Here is a 21,435-nt window from a genome sequence, read left to right as displayed (position 1 = left end):
TCTGATTTTTAAAAAGTAAAAATTTATGTCACAAATTTTGAGTCAATCTAAAGAGATACATTCAACAATCATTTAGAAACACCTCAAGAAAGGTAAGGAATTCTTGATTCATTAAGGTATTTTATGAATTTTCCTGTTTTCAGAGCACCAATAACATTTCCTTATCTTTGGCATTACAAATGAAAATTACATTTTAGGAGAAAAAGTTACATTGAGTAAGTGACTTGTTTTTATTGTTGTCTTAATTATGAATTCACTAAAATATCTCTTACAGTATTTCATTAAATACACACTTGTTAATAAGTTGATTAGTTGTGATAATCATTTAGTCTTAAAATAACACACTAGTATTCCATTATTAGGAATTGAAAGATTATTACTTTTAGGACTCAGAATCTAGTTAGCAACTTCATACAGAAAGATAATGGAGAAAAAACACTACTAAAATCTCTCACACAATATAACTGATATTCAGATACAAGAAACAAATAGCAGAGTTAGAAATAACCCTGGGAAGGAAGCTTTAGATGGCAATTGGCTTACCTTTGTGTTTGGGTGGCATAGCTGTTATCATATGTCTCATAGGTCTGGTCCTCATATTCACCCCCGTAGCCATCATCATACCCCTGAGGCAGAGGATGGTAGAAAGACCTATTAGTAATAAAGCTGATTGTGATCTGTTTTTCCTTAATGAGATTTTATATAAGGTGACCTTGATTTAGTTCTAATGTTTGGTTAGTTACACTGCATCAGATTTTGCTAGATTAACAATTTCCACATAACTTTGAATAACATTTCATGGATTGGATATTAATGTCCAATAATTAAATTCAGTGTGTCACTGAAGTAGCAATATCTGCTCTAGCATGTATTTAGAATTTTGATTGATACTAATGAAGACAATTTAAAAAATTCAAAATAAATTTTCTTTTGAAAATATCATGGATAAAAACAATTGTGATAACTAATGGTGGTACTAACATATTTCTTACAACCCCATTGGACATTTTTTTCTTTAATAGTAATCACAATTAAGATTGAAACTATGGAATTCAGGGTCTTTAAATTGCATTCAACTTTCTGTAAGAAAGATGTAGTCATTATTGCTTGAGAGAGAGAGAGAGAGAGAGAGAGAGAGAGAGAGAGAGAGAGAGAGAGAGAGAGAATAAAGAAAGGACGGAAGGGAGGGAGGGAGGGAAGGAGGAAAGGGAGGGAGGGAAAGAAGAAAAGAGGGAGGGAGGGAGGAGGGAAGGAAGAAAAATAAGCAAAATAAGGACCGTTTATTTTGTTGTGCATTCTATGGTTTTTAAATCTCATAAATAAAATAGTGTTGTGTGGTGAGTTTGGTTACCTGACTAAATTAACACTAACAAAGCTAATGCATATATGTCATTGCAGAATGTACAAGCAAGCTAGCAACTGATAACATTCTAGTTATCAATCACCATGAATGATTTAGTTTTATTTCCCTTTGTGGTCATTGGCTTCACACCTTAACCATTCATCTCGATTACTCCCTACTTCTGAAAAATCTTTAGTTTTTCTGCTTCTGGACTTTTCCCGATGTGTCTATACCACCCCACCAATTCATAATTTCATTTCAGACTGGAGGCTTATAAATCTCTGTCTTTATCTTATTCAGAAATGTAAACAGAAATGTGTGGATGTGAAAGTTTTCACATTAATCTTGACTAAGACTTTTGAGATAATTTAATCTGAAGAGTAATATTTTTCATCAATTTAAGAAAGTTTTAAAATATTATTTCTTTATTACTTCTCTTTCTGGTTTACTGTTTATAAAATACCATTTTTTATATATGTGGTTTTCTGAATCTGACTTCAATTTTTGCATCCATGATTTCCATCTCATTGTATTTTTGCTCTGCTATATGGGGTAGTTTCCATCTATTGAAATGCTACTGATTTAAAAGCCATTTTATATCACACAATCTTTAGGAAGCTTTTCCTGCTCCTTCCAAGGATATGGCAACGCTCTACCCTCTGAATTCTAACAGCCTGTATTTTTTTTTTCCTCATGGGTACTTAGAATGTCTAAACATGTACTGATTTTTTTTTTACAGTTTTCTCTCTTTTGAAAATTTAAGATCCAGAAAAGCTCCTGAAGGACTATATGATAATCTCTTTTTCTTCCTTTTTTTTTTTTTAATGCATTGTGGAGCTCAGAATAGTGTATTCCAGAGATTATCTGCTCAATAAATATGTATTAAATTTGTTAAATTATCAGAGACTGTATAGACATGGATTGACTCAAATCAATCACCACTAAAATAGAAATATTTCATACGATAACTGTATAGTAGTATTGTCTCTATTTATGAAGGATAGCTTTAATATTTTGTCTGTGGAAGACTATTACATTTTCCTTCCTCAAACCTTTGCTTCTTTTATCTACAGAATATCCACAGAATAGAGAGAAATCCTTGAAATTTTCACTTATGTTGGCAAGTAAAATCAAAGGGAACCTCAAATATGTATGTCAGAACTGTACTCACTTGTGAGTGATGTGAACCACTTTGTTCTGCACATTGTTTTTCACATACTCGAAGAATATTTTCTCAATTTTGTGTTCTATTCACAATGCAAAGGCTATCGAATAACACACTTTTAAGTTAAATCTGCATTCTTAACATATTCTCCATCATTTTCTTGAGTCTACATAATCATCCTAATAAAAGATCAAGTCTTGGCTTCTTGTATTTGTCAGTATATGTGGTATAAGTATTTTTCCATGGCTATTTTCAAGCTATCAACATGATGTCTTTAAAAATAGATTTGGAAAGAGAGACATAGTAGCACACCATTATATATTATTTCTGGCATACAGATACAATAGATATAATTCAGAGATAGACTGTACCAAATAATTAGGTAATAATGACTTTTTATGTGTTAACTATCTTTGTCTTTAATATAACTTAATTTTAAATTTATATAATTTGATTTTTAATAACAGTTGTGTTTAACAAACAATTCACAAAATTCCTGAAAATGTTACAAGGGATCTCCTGAGTCAGCAAAAGTCAGCTCTAACATATTACTGCCCTTGGCCTACGAGAGGAGACCAACAGAGGTATAAAAAAATGGAAATACAAATGGAAAGTGTTTCAATAGAGTATGTAATAAGTGGTATGGGAACATTGGAAGGAATGGCTAAATCTTTCTGAGGGTTTTAAGGAGAATTTCTTAGGGAAGGCCTTATTTGAGACATAATACATACATATATATATATATATATATATATGTATATGTATATGGTTTATGTATAAATATATAGTTTATGTATATATATAGTTTATGTATAAATATATGTATAATATAATATATATTTTGAACTATATAGTTAAGCCTAATATTACTATTAGAAATTATAAAACTGACATGCTTTTCTCAGCTAAAGAGAAGCAAAAATGTCTTGTGATGCTAGTAAGCTATTGTGGCTTTGAGAAGAAAATCTAATGAAAATGTAAATTATATGAAAAGTCATCTTGACTCTGTTATATTACGCACACTTTCTTTGAAGACTTTTAAATTTAGCAGCCCTTGGTGACAGATTGAGCATTTGGTCATTATTCTCATTTGGATTTTTATTTTCTGTAAAAGGTCAATGAGTATTAAAAGAAAATAATCTGGAGTTTTCTAATACAATTGAGAAAAAAAAGTTAAGTATGCAACCAAGAACCATAAAATACTCTAGAATTAAGTAATTTCATTATGAGGGTTAAATTATAAACTTGTCCCGAAACACTAAAATATTAGGCACAGAAACAATTTGCAAATGCTGCCCTTCAATGTTATTGAATATAATTACTAGGTCAGATAGGAACTGGACATATAACTTTCTTTATGAAGTGAGATGAATTCTTATAAACATATGTTCCTTTCTTAATTAGTTAAACCACAAAATGCATAGCATGTCCACTTCATATATAATATCATGTTACTACAAAAGTACTTCCTTGTAATAATTCACATTTTAAAACATATAATGAAATATTATAAAAACAGAAACTTAATACAGAATACCCATGTTTTAATAGTCAGTATTCCCTTAGGATGGAAAAGATCAATTCTTATGACAAGTATGTGCTCATGAATTATTTATACTTTCTTATGTGTTTTTCCTTAGTTTTAGTTTTATATGAATATTTCCCTATATTTTTATGATATCTCTTTTGCTTGATGTTTTATAGATGAGCCTCTTATAAAATAGAAAGGATTTTACCAGTATCTTCCATCTCTTTTTCCCACTGAAAGAATGGCTGCCTATTATAGACTGCTGGCTTGTTGGGATCAGCATGGCAATGGATCCCCCACAATGTGTAGCTATTGTTACTGTTGCAGTAAGTCAGCTCACTCACTCGCCATGGGAAGTCATTATCTGTTCTAAACCATCCTATAGCATGGGGGTCCCACACAGTAAGTGGGGAATCACTACGTAATAGTTTAGCTCTGTAATGAGGAAATACTTCAATTTTCTGAATGTTTTCTATGAACATCAATGAATAAGTCCCTAATAAGGGGAAAGGTACTCTATTACACCTTTAACTCATAGGTAAATTGTAGCTATTAAACAACTTCCTTATATAAATATACACTCAATGGGAAGGCTAAAAATCGCCTATTTCTGAGATCTAACTCTTTGGAAATTAAAGTTCTCAAGTAGCTACAAGACTATCTCTGACAGCCATGCATATGCATATTCTACACTCCAAAATCAACCTTGGGGGAGGCTAATTCTAGCTTTGAAAGCAGCCCCGTCAAATCAAATAACAAACCTCAGCATGTACATTTGGAGATTACATACATCAAAAGATAAAATTAATAACATTCCATTCAATTGAACAACATTTGGATTAATATGTAGTAATCATGTATTGGGAGGCCACAAAGTGACAGTATATGAAGTGTTTATACACATAGTATGTCATCAAGAACCTAAATCAACCCTATAAGGACTGTTCTGCAGCTTTACACCCATTTTACAGATTGGGAAACAAATAATTTCATGAGGCTATAGCCTGTCAAAGTGGACTGGCCAGAATTCAACCCCAGTTCTAAAACTGTCTAGTGCTTAATCTGTAGTGTTTATACATATCTAATATCATTAATGACAAAATATAATTCTCATGATTATTTTAAAATCATTTGGAGTATATAAGTATTTTACGGTGAAAATATTTTTACTACTACTGGGAGGCTTTCCTTTCTTTTCTTTGTTATTAGTTTCAGGTTTACAAAACAACATAGTGATTAGACATTTACATACTTCATAAAGTGATAACCCCAGCAAGTCTACTACCCATTTGACACCGTACATAGCTATTACAATAACATTGACCATATTCCTCATGCTGTACTTTACATACCATGCCTATATACTTTTTAAAAATTACTTGACACCCAATATTATTTTTTATTAGTTTTAGGTGTATATTGTAGTGGTTAGGCATTTATGTAATTTATAAAGTAATCCCCTCAATAAGTCCCTCAATAAGTACATAGTTTTTACAATATTACTGACTATATTCCCCATACTGTATTTTATGTCTCGTAACTACTTTGTAACTACCAGTTTGTACTTCCTAATCCCTTCACCTTTCTCACTCAGCCCTCCAACCCTCCTCCCATCTCGCAACCATCAGTTTGTTCTCTGTATCTATGAATGTGTTCGTTTTGTTTGTTTGTTTATTCTGTTCCTCAGATTCCACATATGAGATTATATGGTATTTGTCTTTCTCTGTCTGACTTATTTCACTTAGCACAATACCCTCTACGTCCATCCGTGTTGTTGCAAATGGTAAGATTTCATTCTTTTTCATGGCAGAGTAATACTCTATTCTACATATGTAGCCGTATTTCTTTATCCAATTGTCTGTTGATGGGTATTTGGGTTGTTTCAATATTTAGGCTGGGGATTGTGAAAAGCACTGCAGTAAATGTAGGGGTGCATATATTTTTTTGAATTAGTATGTTGGATTATTTTGTATAAATATCCAGGAGTGGAATGCTGGGTCAAAAGCTAGTTCTATTTTTAATTTTTTGAGGAACCTCCATACTATTTTTTATAGTGGCTGCACCAATTTGCAATCCCACCAAAAGCACAGAGGGATTCCCTTTTCTCCACATTCTCCCGAACACTTGCTGTTTGTTGATTTATTGATGATACCTATTCTGACAGGTGTAACGTGACATCTCATGGTGGTTTTTATTTGCATTTCTCTGATAATTACTGATGTTTATGTTTTCATATGTCTATTGGCTATGTGCATGTCATCTTTGGAGCAATGTCTATTCAGGTCCTCTGCTCATTTTGTAATCAAATAAATTTTGGATATTAACCCCATATTAGATGTATCATTGGCTAATTATCTTCTCCCATTAGGTTGACTGTCTTTTCGTTTTGCTGATGGTTTCCTTTGCTATGCAAAAACTTTTTAGTGTGATGTAGTCCCATTTGTTTATTTTTTCTTTTGTTTTCCTTGCCCGAGGAGATATATCAGTGAAAATATGACTAAGGGTAATGTGTGACAATGTACTTCCTATATTTTCTTCTAAGCGTTTTATGGTTTTAGATCTTACATTCAAATCTTTAATCCATTTTTTCTTGTATATGACATAAGAAGGTAGTCCAGTTTCATATTTTTGCATGTATCTGTCCAGCTTCCCCAGCACCACTGATAGAATAAACCATCTTTATCCCGATATATATTCTGATTCCTTTGTCATAGATTAAATGGCCATATAAGTATGGATTTATTTCTGGGCTCTCTGTTCTGTTCCATTGATCAAAGTGTCTATTTTAATGCAAATACCATGCTGTTTTGATTACTATGGCCTTGTAGTCTAGTTTGACATCAGGTAGCATGATACAGTGAGCATTGTTCTTTTTTCTCAAGATTGCCATGTCTATTCAGGGTCTTTTATGGTCCATATAAATTTTAGGATAATTTGTTCTAGGTCCATAAAAAATACCATTGGTATTTTGATAGGGATTACCCTGAATCTATAGATTGCTTTGGGTAATATGGGTAATTTACCTATATTAAATCTTCCTGTCCATAAGAATGGCATACTTCACGTTTCCATTTATTTGTATCTTCTTTAATTTCTCTCTTCAGTGTCTTACAATTTTCTGAGTACAGGTTTTTTACTTCTTTGGTTAAATTTATTCCTGGTATTTTTTTTTTTTTGATGAAATTGTAAATGGGGTTGTTTTCTTAATTTCTCTAATAGTTTTGTATAAAATGCATTATTGTATAAAAATTCAGAGTGACATCATAAAAATGGCAGCATGAGGTGAGTCTCTTGAAATATCCCCTAGGATTTACAACAAATTGAACAACTACAACTCCACAAAGAGCTCCCTGTGCAGCAGACAGGCAAGACTAAGAGGCACACTACTGAAATCACCTAAAGGTGAGAAAACTGCGAGACTGCGAGCTCACTGCATCCCGGAACTACTGCAGCTGAGGGAGAGGGAAGAGCTCGGACTGCTAGGGCTCCACTTATGGCCCACAGGGCTGAAGGGACAGCATACAACACGGCTGAACCCAACGGTCACAGTCACGGCAGAGACCTCGGAGCACAGACTGAGGGAAGAAGGCTGAAAACAGTGGTTTAAGCCCTCACTGCCACAGAGAATGGAAGCCTTAGGCACTGAGTCTAGCCCAGAGCTCGCCCCGCCCCGACCTGCCCGGTGCTAGAAGCAGAACAGTAGCAGTGTCAGATCAAAAGAACAGAATATTTCCAGTTCTGAGAAATGTGGTCCACAGACACTGACTCACAGCCCAACTAGTTCTGGCAAAGGGGAGGGAGCTGTGGAAGCAGGATTGGCTGTGGTGTTGTCGCCACCATTGCTCTGGGCCACCTCTCACAACCCACCCCGCTTGTGTCCCCACCTATCTGGGCATTTCCCTGTAGGAGTAAAGAGAGCTGCTGAAACACACAGGCTCTGAATCTGGTGCAGGAAGAGCTTTGGAACTTCAGAAGTTCTCCACATCTCCACATGGAGGTGGCGCCATATGACCCAGGTGAACTGTTCACAGAGAAGAAGCTCTCCTTCCAGGGAATCTCCCCAAAATGTGAGAAGCCAGAATAGTGCAGAGAAAACATAACACTACAGTGTGAGAAAGAATAAGAGGTTGCAGTCACAGAGAAAATAAAGCATTCTACCAACACCTAATGGAAAACAAGAGAAAGACCTCTTTCTATCAGCCAGTTGCAGAACCCACTCCTGTAGATGTCTAGGAAGATAAATAATAAATCATTGATTGCCATGAATACCAAGGCAAGAAAACAGTTCAGAAAGAAAATGAAAAGTCTCCAGAAAATAAACTTAAAGATATGGAAAAAATTGACTTAAATGACAGATAATTCAAGATTGCAGTCATTCAAAAACTCAAGATGCAAGAAAACAAAGACAGGCAGTTTAATGAACTAAGAAACACAAAGAACAGAATGAACATTTTACCAAAGAGTTCAAAATTTTAAAAAAGAACCAAATAGAATTTCTGGAGATTAAGAACTCAATGAAATAAATGAAGAATGAAATAACCAGCTTAGGTAGTAGAGTTGACCAGATAGAGGAAAGAATCAGTGACAGCTAAGATAGAAATCTGGAAATGACACGGATGGAAGAAGAAAGAGACTTGAGACCTAAAAGAAATGAAAGAACTCTACAAGAACTTTCTGACTCCATCAGAAAGAGCAATATAAGAATAATGGGCATACCAGAAGGAGAAGAAGGAAAGAAGGGAACAGAGAGCATATTCAAACAAATAGTCAATGAGAACTTCCCGAACTTGTGGAAAGAACTAGATCCTCGAATCCAAGAAGCAAATAGAACACCTCATTACCTCAACCCCAACATGCCTTCTCCAAGGCACATTTTATTGAACCTGTCAAAAATCAATGACAAAAAAGAATCCTCAAGGCAGCCAGGGAAAATAAGAGAGTAACCTACAGAGAAAAGCCTATTAGAATATCATCAGATTTTTCAGCAGAAACTCTACAAGTCAGGAGGGAGTTGCAACAAATATTCAAACTATTGAAAGAGAGAAATTATGAGCCAAGAATAACATATCCAGCAAAGATTTCCTTTACATATGAAGGAAGAATAAAGACTTTTCCAGACATACAGAAGCTGAGGGAATTTTTTAACACTACAACCTGCATTACAAGAAATACCAAAGGAGCCTATTTGACCAGCATCGATAAAGATAATTTGTGGCAACCAAAACATAAAATGGGGGAGAGTAGAGGCCTGAACCAGAATATGAAAATGAAGAAAGTCAGCATGCGAAGAAAATGGAATACTCTAAATATCAAGCTTTCCTTTACATAGACTTAATGGTAAACACTCAAAAAAAAAAAATCCAGAAATGAAATACATAACATAATATAAGAAACAGAGGGAAAAATCATAGACTACCGCCACAGAGAAATAATAGACAACAACAAAAAGGCAAAGAAACAATGGAGACACAGTCTTACCAGAAACGACAGGAACACGACAGGGCTGTCCCCTATCACCTCTGCTTTTCAACATAGTGTTGGAAGACTTCCCAGAGTAATCAGGCAAGACAAAGAAATAAAAGATATTCAAATTGAGAATGAAGAAGTTAAATTGTCACTCTTTGCAGATGATGTGATGCTATCTATAGAAAACCTTAAAGACGCCACTAAACAGCTGTTAGAAATGATAAACAAATACAGTAAAGTTGCTGGCTACAAAATCAACGTATAAAAGTCCATTGCATTCCTGTATACTAACAATGAAATCTCAGAAAATGAAACTAAAAAAACAAACAAACAAAAAAGCAACTTCTTTTGCAATTGCAGTAAAAAGAATAAAATACCTAGGAATAAACTTAACCAAGGATATGAAAGACCTATATGCTGAAAACTATAACATGTTTCTAAAAAGACATTGAAGACACAAAGAAATGGAAAGACATTCCATGCTCATGGATTGGAAGAATCAACATAGTTAAAATGGACATATTACCTAAAGCAATATATAGATTTAATGCAATCCCCATCAAAATCCCAATGGCATTTTTTCAAGAAAGAAAACAAAAAAATCATCAGATTTGTTTGGAACCACAAAAGACCCCAAACAGCCAAAGCAATCTTAAGAAAAGAGAACAATGCTGGAGGTATCACACTGCCTGACTTTAGCTTGTACTACAGGGCTACAATAATCAAAACAGCATGGTATTGGCAGAAAAACAGACACATAGCCCAATGGAATAGAATTGAGAACCCAGAAAGAAAACCACATAAATATGGACAGATAATTTTTGACAAAGAAGCAAAAAACATTTAATGGAGAAAAGACAGGCTCTTCAATTAACGGTGCTGGCAGAATCGGAAAGCCACGTGCTAAAGAATGAAACTGGACTGGTATCTCTCACCATGTATCAAAATCAATTAAAAATAGATCAAAGACTTAAGCATAAGATATGGAACAATACAATGCATAAAAGAAAACACAGGTACTAAACTTATGGACCTTGGGTTCAAGAGAATTTTATGAATTTGACTCCAAAGGCAAGGGAAGTAAAAGCTAAAATAAATGTATGGGACTATATCAAACTTAAAAGCTTCTGCACAGCAAAAAAAACCATCAACAAAATAAAGAGGCAACCAACTCAATGGGAGAAGATTTTTGCAAACAGTGCCTCCAATAAGGGGCTAGTATCCAAAATATACAAGGAACTCATACTACTCAACAATAAAAAAAACAACCCAATTGCAAAAAGGGGCAGAGGACCTGAAGAGACATTTCTCCAAAGAGGACTTACAAATGGCAAATAGACATATGAAAAAATGCTCAACATCGCTAATCATCAGAGAAATGCAAATAAAAACCACAATGAGATATCACCTCACCCCAGTCAGAATGGCTATCATCAACAAGACAAATAGTAACAAGTGTTGGAGAGGCTGTGGAGAAAAAGGAACCCTCATACATTGTTGGTGGGAATGCAGACTGGTGCAGCCGCTATGGAAGGCAGTGTGGAGGTTCCTCAAAAAATTACAAATAGAATTAACATATGACCCAGCAATCCCTCTCCTGGGTATCTACCAAAAAAATCTGAAAACATTTATCCATAAAGACAAATGTGCTCAAATGTCCATTTCAGCTTCATTTACAGTGGTCAAGACATGGAAACAACCAAAATGTCCTTCAATAGATGAATGGATAAAGAAGTTGTGGTACATATACACAACTTCGGCGGTAAGAAAAGATGAAATAGGAGCATTTGTGACAACATGGATGGATCTTGAGAGTATAGTGCTAAGTGAAATAAGTCAGACAGTAAAAGCAGAGAACCATATGATTTCACTGATAGGTGGTATATAAATCAAAAACAACAAAAGAACAAGACAAACAAATGAGAAACAAAAACTCATAGACACAAACAATAGTATAGTGGTTATCAGAGGATAAGGGGACAGGGGGGAGTGGGACTCTAGACGAGGGTAAACGGTGTCTAACATATAGTGATGGACACAGAACTGATTCTGAGTGGTGAACACACAATGTGAGATATAGATAATGTATTATAGAATTGTACACCTGAAATCTACGTAACTTTATTAACAATTGTCACCTCAATAAACTTTAATTTAAAGGAAAATAATGCAACCAATTTCTGAATATTGCTTTGTACCCTACTACTTTACTAAATTAATTTATCCGTTCTAATAGTTTTTTGGTGGAATCTTTGGGACTCTATGTAGAGTATCATGTCATCTGCAAATAATTTGTATGCCTTTTGTTTTCTTTTTCTTGTCTGATGTGGGAAGCAGTAGCTATTTACAAAACACTTCCAGAATATAATTCAAATTAGATCTCCTTTAATATTTCGGTTATTTTCCCTAGGATGCCATGAAAATGTGCTTCGTTTTTTGAAAAGATTCATTTGTCAGTAGTGTTCTCTCCCCCTTTTTTTATAAGTGCCTTTTAAAAGTTTAGAAATCAGACAGCAATACGTTTAATCTAGTTAATGAAAAGAACTATGACTAATGAAACTGGAAGTTTACAGTGATGCGCTAATGAGTGCTAGTGTGCTAATGGACCCATTTTAAAGTTGTTAATGCTTTGTGTACTTCACATTGTAGGCATCATTACTACTTCATAATAGAGCCCAAAGCAAATGCTCTAAAAACAGTGGCATAAATCTCTAAGGTCTTCTAACACACTCAAGAGACAAAAGATGAAATTGGTAAATCCTGTCATGACTAAGAACAGGATGAAGTTTTAGAAGACAAGTCGTTTTTCACTGGTAAATACCAAAAGGTTAAGAATGACTAGAAGGGAACTGTCCTCTCTTAATATATTTCTAATCACAGGAATCCAATAGGCTGGCCTCACAAAGGAAGAGGCTTTATTTAAAAGGTCTTTTTACCTGCAGTAATCTATATTGTGTCTTGAGGTTGCTGCTCTGTGTTTTATATTTACACTGCTATTTTAGGCTATAAGAAACCAAAGCCTAAAAGTTAGCATCATCGTAGCTGATCTGATTCAAATGATCTAACTTATTTGAATGATACGGCAGGGGATAAATTAGAAAAAATCAAAACAAAACAGAATTCAAAAATTCAAAATCCTTTAATGACTCCTGCTACACTGCTTGGTAATGTGATTCGGATTGTTGAAATAGGGATTCTATAGTTAGTAAAACTAGAGTACGATTGCATGATGTATCTATTTAATATATTTCATTATTTCTTGCCCCAAAGTATTTGAATTTTGATCTTTAATAAGATTTTTCAATTAGAAAGTGATTTAAGAACCTATTATTTACACTTATAAATAAAGCAATTTTGATATTTTGTTTTATACAATTACTTTCTAATTTGCATCAGCCAAATGAGTCTCAAAAATAAATAATAATTTTATAAAAACCAGTTAAGTAACTTTCATTTTTATGGAGATTTTTTGTTGTTATATGGTACCATATATCACAAAAATTCCTTTATTATCCTGAAAAAAAGACATTTCTGAGCTTTTTGTGATTCCTATGATTAGAAATATCTTAAGATATGACTATGCCCTTCTATTCATCTTCTATTCATCTTTAACCTTTCTCTTCACCTTTAACCTTTTGTACTTAAGAGTGAAAAACATGAGTTGTCTTCTAACACTTGATCTTTTTCTTAGTCATGACAGCATTACCAATTTTATTTTTCTGGAATGTTTCCTATTTCAAGCAGTGCTTATTATTGTGGAGAATATGTAAATAACCAACTTAACTAAGTTATTAAAAATAAAGTATTTATTTTGATACTCTTTCAATAGGAAGGGGTATCAAAGCTGAATTAATAGTTCTGATTTTTAATATTCTACTTTATAAACTACTCTCTCCCTACTCTTGGTCAGGGCCTGAATTTTTTTTCTTTTTTTAAAGATAGCTCAGGTTCTCCTCGGGGCTGTTGATTCAGGGCTAACCTAAAACCAGCAGCCCTGGAGTCGAACTGGATGAGCAAGCAGGGCCTCTCCATCTTTACTGTGCCCAGACTAGCAATATCTTAATTTTTAGCAATATCTTAAATTTTACCTGAGAGTTCATTGAAAAATTCAGTCTATAATTGTTTCAAATACATTGGTATAAAGCATTCTGCTTTATTAAACATTTTTACATGTTTCTACCAAATGTATGCTATTTGGATGAAAAACATCCTTTTGTCATATAGAAACTCAAACTTCTATCAAAGGATCATTCAAATTGGTGTATTATTCTATTAACTACTGATGTTCTCTGTGGTGAGTCATTTCTTTCCAAATTTAACATTGTGTGGGCTTATAATGATAAAACTCCTGCTGCATTTCATGCATGGAGACCTCATTTTTCCTAGTGCAGTGCTGTCCAATAGAACTTTCTGTGATGATGGAATTTTTTTATATTCTGTGCCATCCTCTATGGTAGTCTCTAGTGAGATGTAGCTACTGAACACACAAATGTGCCAAGTGTGGCTGAGAATCTGAATTTTTAATTTTATTTCACATTAATTCATTTAATTTTAAATGTAAGTGGCCGTTGCAGATTAGTGCAGCCACTATGGAAAACAGTATGGAGGTATCTCAGGAATCTGAAAATGGAACTACCCTATGATCCAGTAATTCCACTCCTAGGCATCTACCCGGAGAAATCCAAAACTCCAATTCAAAAATCTGTATGCACTCCTTTGTTTATTGCAGCACTTTACACAATAGCCAAGATATGGAAACAACCGAAATGCCCATCGGTAGATGACTGGATTAAGAAACTGTGGTACATTTATACAATGGAGTATTACGCAGCCATAAAGAAGAAAGAAATCTTATCATTTGCAACAACATGGATGGATTTAGAGAACATTATGTTAAGTGAAATAAGTCAGAAATAGAAAGACAAGTACCATATGATCTCATTTATATGCAGAATCTAAAGAAAAGTATAAGTGAATGAACTAATCAGAAACAGTTTTGGGGACAAAAAGGAAAAAAAAAACGAGAGTTGTTAGATGGGCGGGGGGGTGGGGATAAGGGGAAAGGTGAAGGGATTAGGAAGCAGCTGGTAACCACAAGATGGCCTCAGGGTTTTTTGAAAATTAATTTGGGGAACGTATTCAATAATGTTGTAATGATTTTGTTGGGTATCTGATGGACATGTGTCCTATTTGGGAGACCACCTCAGGGATACTGTGGATGCCTGATCATGGCATTGTACACCAGAAGCTAAACAATAATGAATGCCAAGTATAATTTTATATATATATAATGTGATGGCTCTGTGCGAGGTCGGAGGGATAGTGGATGGGGGAGGGGAGTTCACAGTGTGAGGGATATAAATGATGAACGTCTAAGTATTACCTTGTCTTGTACACCTGAAACTAATAAATTAAAAAAAAAATGTAAGTGGCCATGTATGGCTACTGGCTACCATATTGGACGATGAAGCACTAGTAAAAAAATGTATATGAAATATTCAGCTACCCAGAAATGTTTTAATGTCTGTTGTCTTTTTCAGTTCAAACTTAACCATAGAGGGAGAACAAGTCTAAGGGCTGATTTTATAAATTATGGAATTTTTATAGAAAAAAGAATATTTCTTTTGAATCTGCCATGCACTCCCCCTTCATCTTTTCCTGTCTCATTGTGGAAATTACCCTTGATGTTTTCTTTTGTGATTTTGCTTTCCAACAAATGACATGGACCAGAAACTTGGACGGCATATTCTACAGAGTTACTTTTTGGGAATATTCAAATTAAAATAAAGAAACCATTAATGACAATAATCTTTGATAGCTCTGAGAAAATTTCAATATACAGACATCCTAACAAGAGCCAAAAGCAATGAGCTTAGGGAAAATTAAAACACTTGTTCACTCTTCACTTATCCTTCTTACAATAATTTTAAAGAATGAATAATAGAGGGGAAAAAATAGATCCATGTGTTTGAATCTTTGATGATTTAAAGATTGCCATTTTAAAGTAGCATGTTATGTTGTCAGTTCTGCTATATTCCATATTATTTCTTTATAAACTAGTAGAATGACCTGTGGGTTTTATGCTTAAGGAGGCTTTCAACACTCATTAAATTGATAATAAAGTGTTATCTTAAGAGTATATAAGATTACTGTTTGGAAAAGGATAGAAGACAACAGAAATATTTTATGTGTGATAGTACCCTGTTATCTTTTTAAAGAATAACAACAAAACAACATTCTTGCCATAGAAGAAGAAAAGAGCACCACAAAAGATAAAAGGTCATTTGTTAACCGTCTGTAATATGCTTAAATCTGAGGCCAATGAATAAAAGCTCACTTTTTTTTTCCAGTGACAAATTATAACAAACGAAGCAGAATGATGGTGGTGAAACTTGTACAAGGATTGGTAATACAGGGAACAAGAAGGGGAACAAATCAAGCCAGTCTGCTGGATTCAGGCACTTTCTGCTTGGATTTCTGTTTGACCTCCTTGATTCAGACTCTTTTAGCCACACAGCGCATAGTGAGCTTTGTCTTTCTGAATCTCCCCTGTTCTTTTTATACGTTTGTGACGCTTACGTACACCCACTGTCAGTTATGCCCATTCAACTTGCTAATCCACCAGTGCACTGGTGGTGCTCTGCTCATCAACTCTTTGAAAAGCAATCAAGTGTTCCCAGACAAATCCATCTTCTGATTCTATGCCTCTGTGTCTCCTTTCTAAACTTTTAACATTTCTTTACTCCCTTCTCTCATATTTTCCTTCTTTACCAGGCAGTAACTGCCTCTCTTCTCATTTACAAGTAAAAGAGAGAGAGAAAAAAGCAAAATAAGAGTCAATAAATCATCACAGGAATAGTCAAATTTTACAAATGTTACAGATCTTTCCAAGGTCCAATTCCTATGTTTCTGATTTTTATCTTGAGTAGCCTTGCATAGAAATGGTGTTATGTCTGTATCAAGTATAAACAATGATAGTAATTATAGTGTTATCGCTATTATTACTGTATATACAACCCAAAATAAACCAATACAACATTTTATATTGTAATATATCCTAGTAGTATAGAAAACAAACAAACAAACATTGACACTGAGACCTCTGCTAAACACGTTCCATAAAGTATTCCTTTTATTGTTCGGAGGCTAACACTTATCCCCATTTTACCACTGAGAGTACTTGGTATGTTGTATAAAGTAAAACCATAATTACCTAAAGGACTAGTGGCTCAGCTTCTGATGTTGTAGAATAATCATACACTTTCCATTATATTTTTTCAAAATTTATACTCAGTTTTCTAACATAAGGGATAACAAGTGGGCATTTTTAATCATCCAAGATAATAAGTGGGCATTTTTAATCATCCCAGTTGCAGAGAACTGGGAGTGACCAGTCAATGTGGCAGTGGGGTCTGCCCATGACAGAAAAGAATTGGGTATGAAATAAACTTCTTAAGGAGTCATACATAGCAGGATGTAACCTATTGCAGGAGCCCAAATTTTATAATACGACCCATAGAGGGGAAAGATGCTCAGAGAAAAGAGTAAAGGGCCATCAGCTAAATGACAGAAGGCTGAACTGTCCCCGATGCAATCAATCACATTTTTGCCAAATAAACATAACACCTAAACACAGAGTAGTGCTGGATTTCACCAGGAAAAGCAGGAAGTAGCTGCTGATTCAATTTTAGAGATTACCCAAATTGGCACACTTGGATGGAGGGGCCTGTGGGCAGAAAGATGCTCTAGGAAGTGTATTAGTTGGCTAGATCTTCCCTAACAAAATAGCACAGACTGGGTAAACAACAGAAAATAATTTTCTTAAAGATCTGGAGATTAGAAGTCCAAGATCAAGGTGTCAGCAGAAATGGTTTCCTCTGAAGTCTCTCTCCTTGGCTTTTACATGGCAGTCTTCTCACTGTGTCTTCACTTGGTCTTTCTTCTGTATGTGCACATTCCTGGTGTGTCTGTGTTCCAATCTCCTCTTCGTATGAGGACACAGCCTATCCTAACAACCCCATTTTAACTTAATTACCACCTTAAAGGCCATACTTCCAAATACAGTCACATCCTGAGGTCCTGGGTGTTAGTGCTTCAGCATAGGATTTTGGGGGTTAGGGGGACACACAATGCAGGTGATAACAGGAAGCGAAGCACTTGAAATCACAGGAAAGGGTGGGAAGACCCTGAGACCTCAAAGGTCTAGGAATGAGGCTTGGGACAAGCCTAGTCAGTTTGCCATGGGACAGAGTCCCACTCAACATTTTGGATGACATGTAGATTGTTCTGCAAGGTAAGGATTACTTTTCCCATTTTACAGGTGAGAAAAATAGGGTCCATAGAATTTAAGTACCTTGCTCAATTCAAGATCTTACAAATTAATAAAGGCAGACAGGATTTGACCTAGCTTTGCCTCATTCTAAATCCTAGTCTCTGTCCATTAAATCATGCTGCTAAATCTGTTTTTCTGTCTAAATATCCAACGTAACTATAATACAAAAGGTATGTTACTCAAACACATTCTTTTTAAACATTCATTATCTTTCTCTAATATTTTAATGTTGAATATAGACTTTAACAATATGAAAACCTAATTCTTTTCTTTGACAAACATATTTTGAGTCCTGCAAAGTGCCAAAAACTATTCCAAGTGATTGTGATACATGGGTAAGTAGAACAAAAATCCAAAAATTGAGCTGATATTCTAGTTGGTGGCTTAAAGTGGAGACAGAGAATACACAAAAGTGATTAAACTGAGTATGTAGTCTGCTATGGAGACAGATATTATGGGAAAAATAGAGTCAAGTTTTCAGTGTGAGGCAGTGGATGTGTATAATTTAAAAAGGTAGTCAGGGCAGGCTCTTCTGAGATGCTGTTTGACATATAACACTGTTTGAATGAGAAGGTGTGTTCTGGATAAAAATCATCATAATAATAGTAATTTAAAAAGAAGACACAGATTTCCACTGGAAGCTAAGCTCTTAGCTAACTTTCATTGGGTGTTTTATTCATGGCTATTTTATTCATGATCATGCATGTGTCAGAAAATCAGCTAAAACTACATTGGACTTGGTAGCTCATAGAATGGAAGGAAAGGCAGCTCTAGGGATACCATAAACACCATTCACGTCGTTCTTCCTCACTCTCCCTGCCCCACCCTCCTCTCTTTTCTACTCTTTCAATTTCTCGCCTTTTTTTTTTCTTTTTTCTTTTAGGCATCTCCATTTGATAGGGAACATAACCACCAACGGCTCCATATTCACATTATTCAGTGGCTAAGCAAAGAGAGAAGTTGAAGTTTTCAAACTTTCAAAGAGGAACTCTGACCAGCTTAGGACACATGCTTTTCTTGGAACCTGTCATTTTGGCCTGGGGAGTAATGGATCATGATCCGAATCGCTCGGCATCCTCCAAACTCTGTGAGCACTTCTTGGAAAGGTGAGGGTAATAGTTTGAACAGATAATGTAACTGTCCAGTAGAAGAGAGATGGACTCTTTCTTTCAGCAGAGAGAAATTTGTAACTTATGGTCAGCCCCACAAAGTTAGTCAGTAACGATCATGCTAAACAAACTGTGGCTCTTTTACTTATTTGTGTGTAGTGTTGGGACTTTTATTTTCTTCCGCAGAGCTATACGGAAAGAGAAGTAAGTATGGAGATGGGAGGGAGGATGAGGATATGGCAGACACACAGAAAAGACTTCAACTCTGTTACCCACCTCTGCAATTACCGTGTGTTGTGAAATGGTGGGGTACATTGAAAATGGCTCTAGAATATATATATATATATATTGGATATATATCCATATCCTAATCCCAGGGATGATCTGTAAATGTTACTTTATAGAGAAAAAGGATTTTTGCAGATGTAATTAAAATAAGCATTTTGAGATGAGGGGATTATCCTGTATTGTCTAGTTGGGCTCTAAATACAATCACAGTGTCCTTAATGGAGAGAGGCAGAGGGATATTTTACACACACACACACACACACACACACACACACTCTCTCTCTCTCTCACACACACACACGAGAAGATGACGTGGCCACAGAGGCAGACACTGGAGTGACGCAGTCACAGGGAAGGGATGATAAAAGCCGCTAGAAGCTGTAAGAAGCGAGGGGAAGATTCTACGCAGAGCCTCCAGGGGAAGGTAGCCCTGACAACAGGGCTGATTAGCTTTCCAGCCTCTGGAACTTTAGAGAATGAAGTTCTATTGTTTCCACCAAATTTGTGGTAATTTGTTACAACAGCCATAGATAACTAATATAGATGTGGAGGAGTGAAAAGGCAGTGATTTAACCGGAATTCTCAGGAAGCTGAGAAGCTAGAAACTACATTGAAACAAAACATGTGATTCAGGGATTCCGATGGGGGGCTGCAGAACAAAAAGTGGTGACCTGTCCTGTTATACACGAGTGGGGCAAGAGAACATTTCAGGTTTGAGTGCTCACCACCCTCATTCCTACGTGCGCTGCAGATAATGTTCTAAGTGAGCAGGTGAGCCTATTATCACTTCCCAGAATTTCTGTTTCTCTCTTAATTGGGGTACAAGTTTGAGAATCAGGTGTTACAAGCTCGGACTACATTTAGAGCCACACAAGGGCAGTACTTTATGAAGTAATAGAAGCAACTCTCCATCAGGTGTGGATGATAGCTTTTGCTTCTTTGCATCAGCCTTTCCACCTGATGCAATACCTTACACAGCACTTATCTCATGGTTTTCCCCCAAATCTTTGTAATTGATTACTGGAAGAAAAATCAGTATTGAGTGTGGATGCTATTTACTGACTGTCGAATGGATGCAAGCCAAGAAATAACAGAAGCAAGAAAAAGTTATGAGTGCAAAGAGAAATCTGCAAATACTGTAATGCAGGGTCTCAGCTCCCGGCACAAGAACGCGGGATATGGTGAGGCCAAAAAGGAACAGCAACAGAGCCACAAGTAGGTGGTTCATACCACTATAGTCTCGATGGCAGCTGGTTAAGACATAAACGCAAACATCCACCAGTACCCCAACGAAGGGTCTTCCTGCCTCCCAGTCTTGCAGGTTGCTGAGCGAGACACAGGAAGTAGGATCCACACAATCTGCAACCCACAATCTGCTTGCTAACCATAACCCGCGGTCTGCTTCTCTGCCAACCCCACTTGCTAGCTGCAATCAGCTTCCTAACTTAGCCATGGCAGTTATATCAGTGGCCAATAGCTAACTGGTTATAGCAGATGGCCAACTAGTCACAGCTGATGGCCATCTACTACCCGAGCCAGGACCTTTCCATGTGAGGTCGAGAGCCTGGAAACTGCTCTCCTGGCTCTGTCCCCACAAACACATAAGCACAAATTTAAAGAAATGTTTCTTAAACTGTAACTAAGAAGGCCAGTGTAAGGTGTTACTTGGCTAAAATGGAAATGAGAACAGTGGTTTTAGACCCATAGAGTTAATACATGGAAAGTTTTCATTGCCGTTTTTCCTCCAGAAATTTCCATTACAATTTTGATGTCAATACCAAATTTAAAATAGAATCTAGTATAACAACATCTTTTGAGCTCAAGTGATATACAGGCACTTTATTTTTCACCTTATAAGTTAATATTTCATGGAATTTTGCAAAGGTTACTTGCAGGTACTCTCTTCTCTGAATAGTTTTGAGAGGTATGGGTTTATGTTATCTTATGTGTGAGACATGATTTTTGTGTTCAAGGATGTGTGAAAATAATAAAACACTAATAAGGATTAACTATAAAGTAGCATATATATATGTTTAATTTATAAAATAGCATATATATATATATGTTTAATGTATATATATGTTTATAAAGTAGCACATATATATATATGTTTAATTTTAAGGAGGGCGCAGCTCACAGTGGCCCATGCAGGGATCGAACCGGCAACCTTGGTGTTGTTAAAACCACGCTCTAACCAATTGAGCT

The 21,435-nt window shown here is 35.5% G+C and overlaps 1 protein-coding gene across 7 annotated transcripts in view; it reads right to left on the bottom strand.

Moving 5' to 3' along the window:
- The window catches only part of KHDRBS2 (KH RNA binding domain containing, signal transduction associated 2), a 542,840-nt gene that overhangs the window by 89,920 nt on the left and 431,485 nt on the right, over nt 1–21,435 (bottom strand). For all 7 annotated transcript variants that reach the window (XR_013993122.1, XR_013993123.1, XR_013993124.1 and 4 more), the window contains exon 7: nt 544–626. Coding sequence is in view for 2 of the 7 variants with exons in the window: in XM_081044942.1 (XP_080901068.1) it covers nt 544–626 (83 nt within the window). In the remaining 5 variants the exon portion in view is untranslated. The remainder of the gene's footprint in view (nt 1–543; nt 627–21,435) is intronic.

The sequence above is a fragment of the Rhinolophus hipposideros genome, assembly GCF_964194185.1.
Source record: "Rhinolophus hipposideros genome assembly, chromosome: 3".
Lineage (NCBI taxonomy): Eukaryota > Metazoa > Chordata > Mammalia > Chiroptera > Rhinolophidae > Rhinolophus > Rhinolophus hipposideros.
This window is presented reverse-complemented; position numbering and strand designations above follow the sequence as displayed.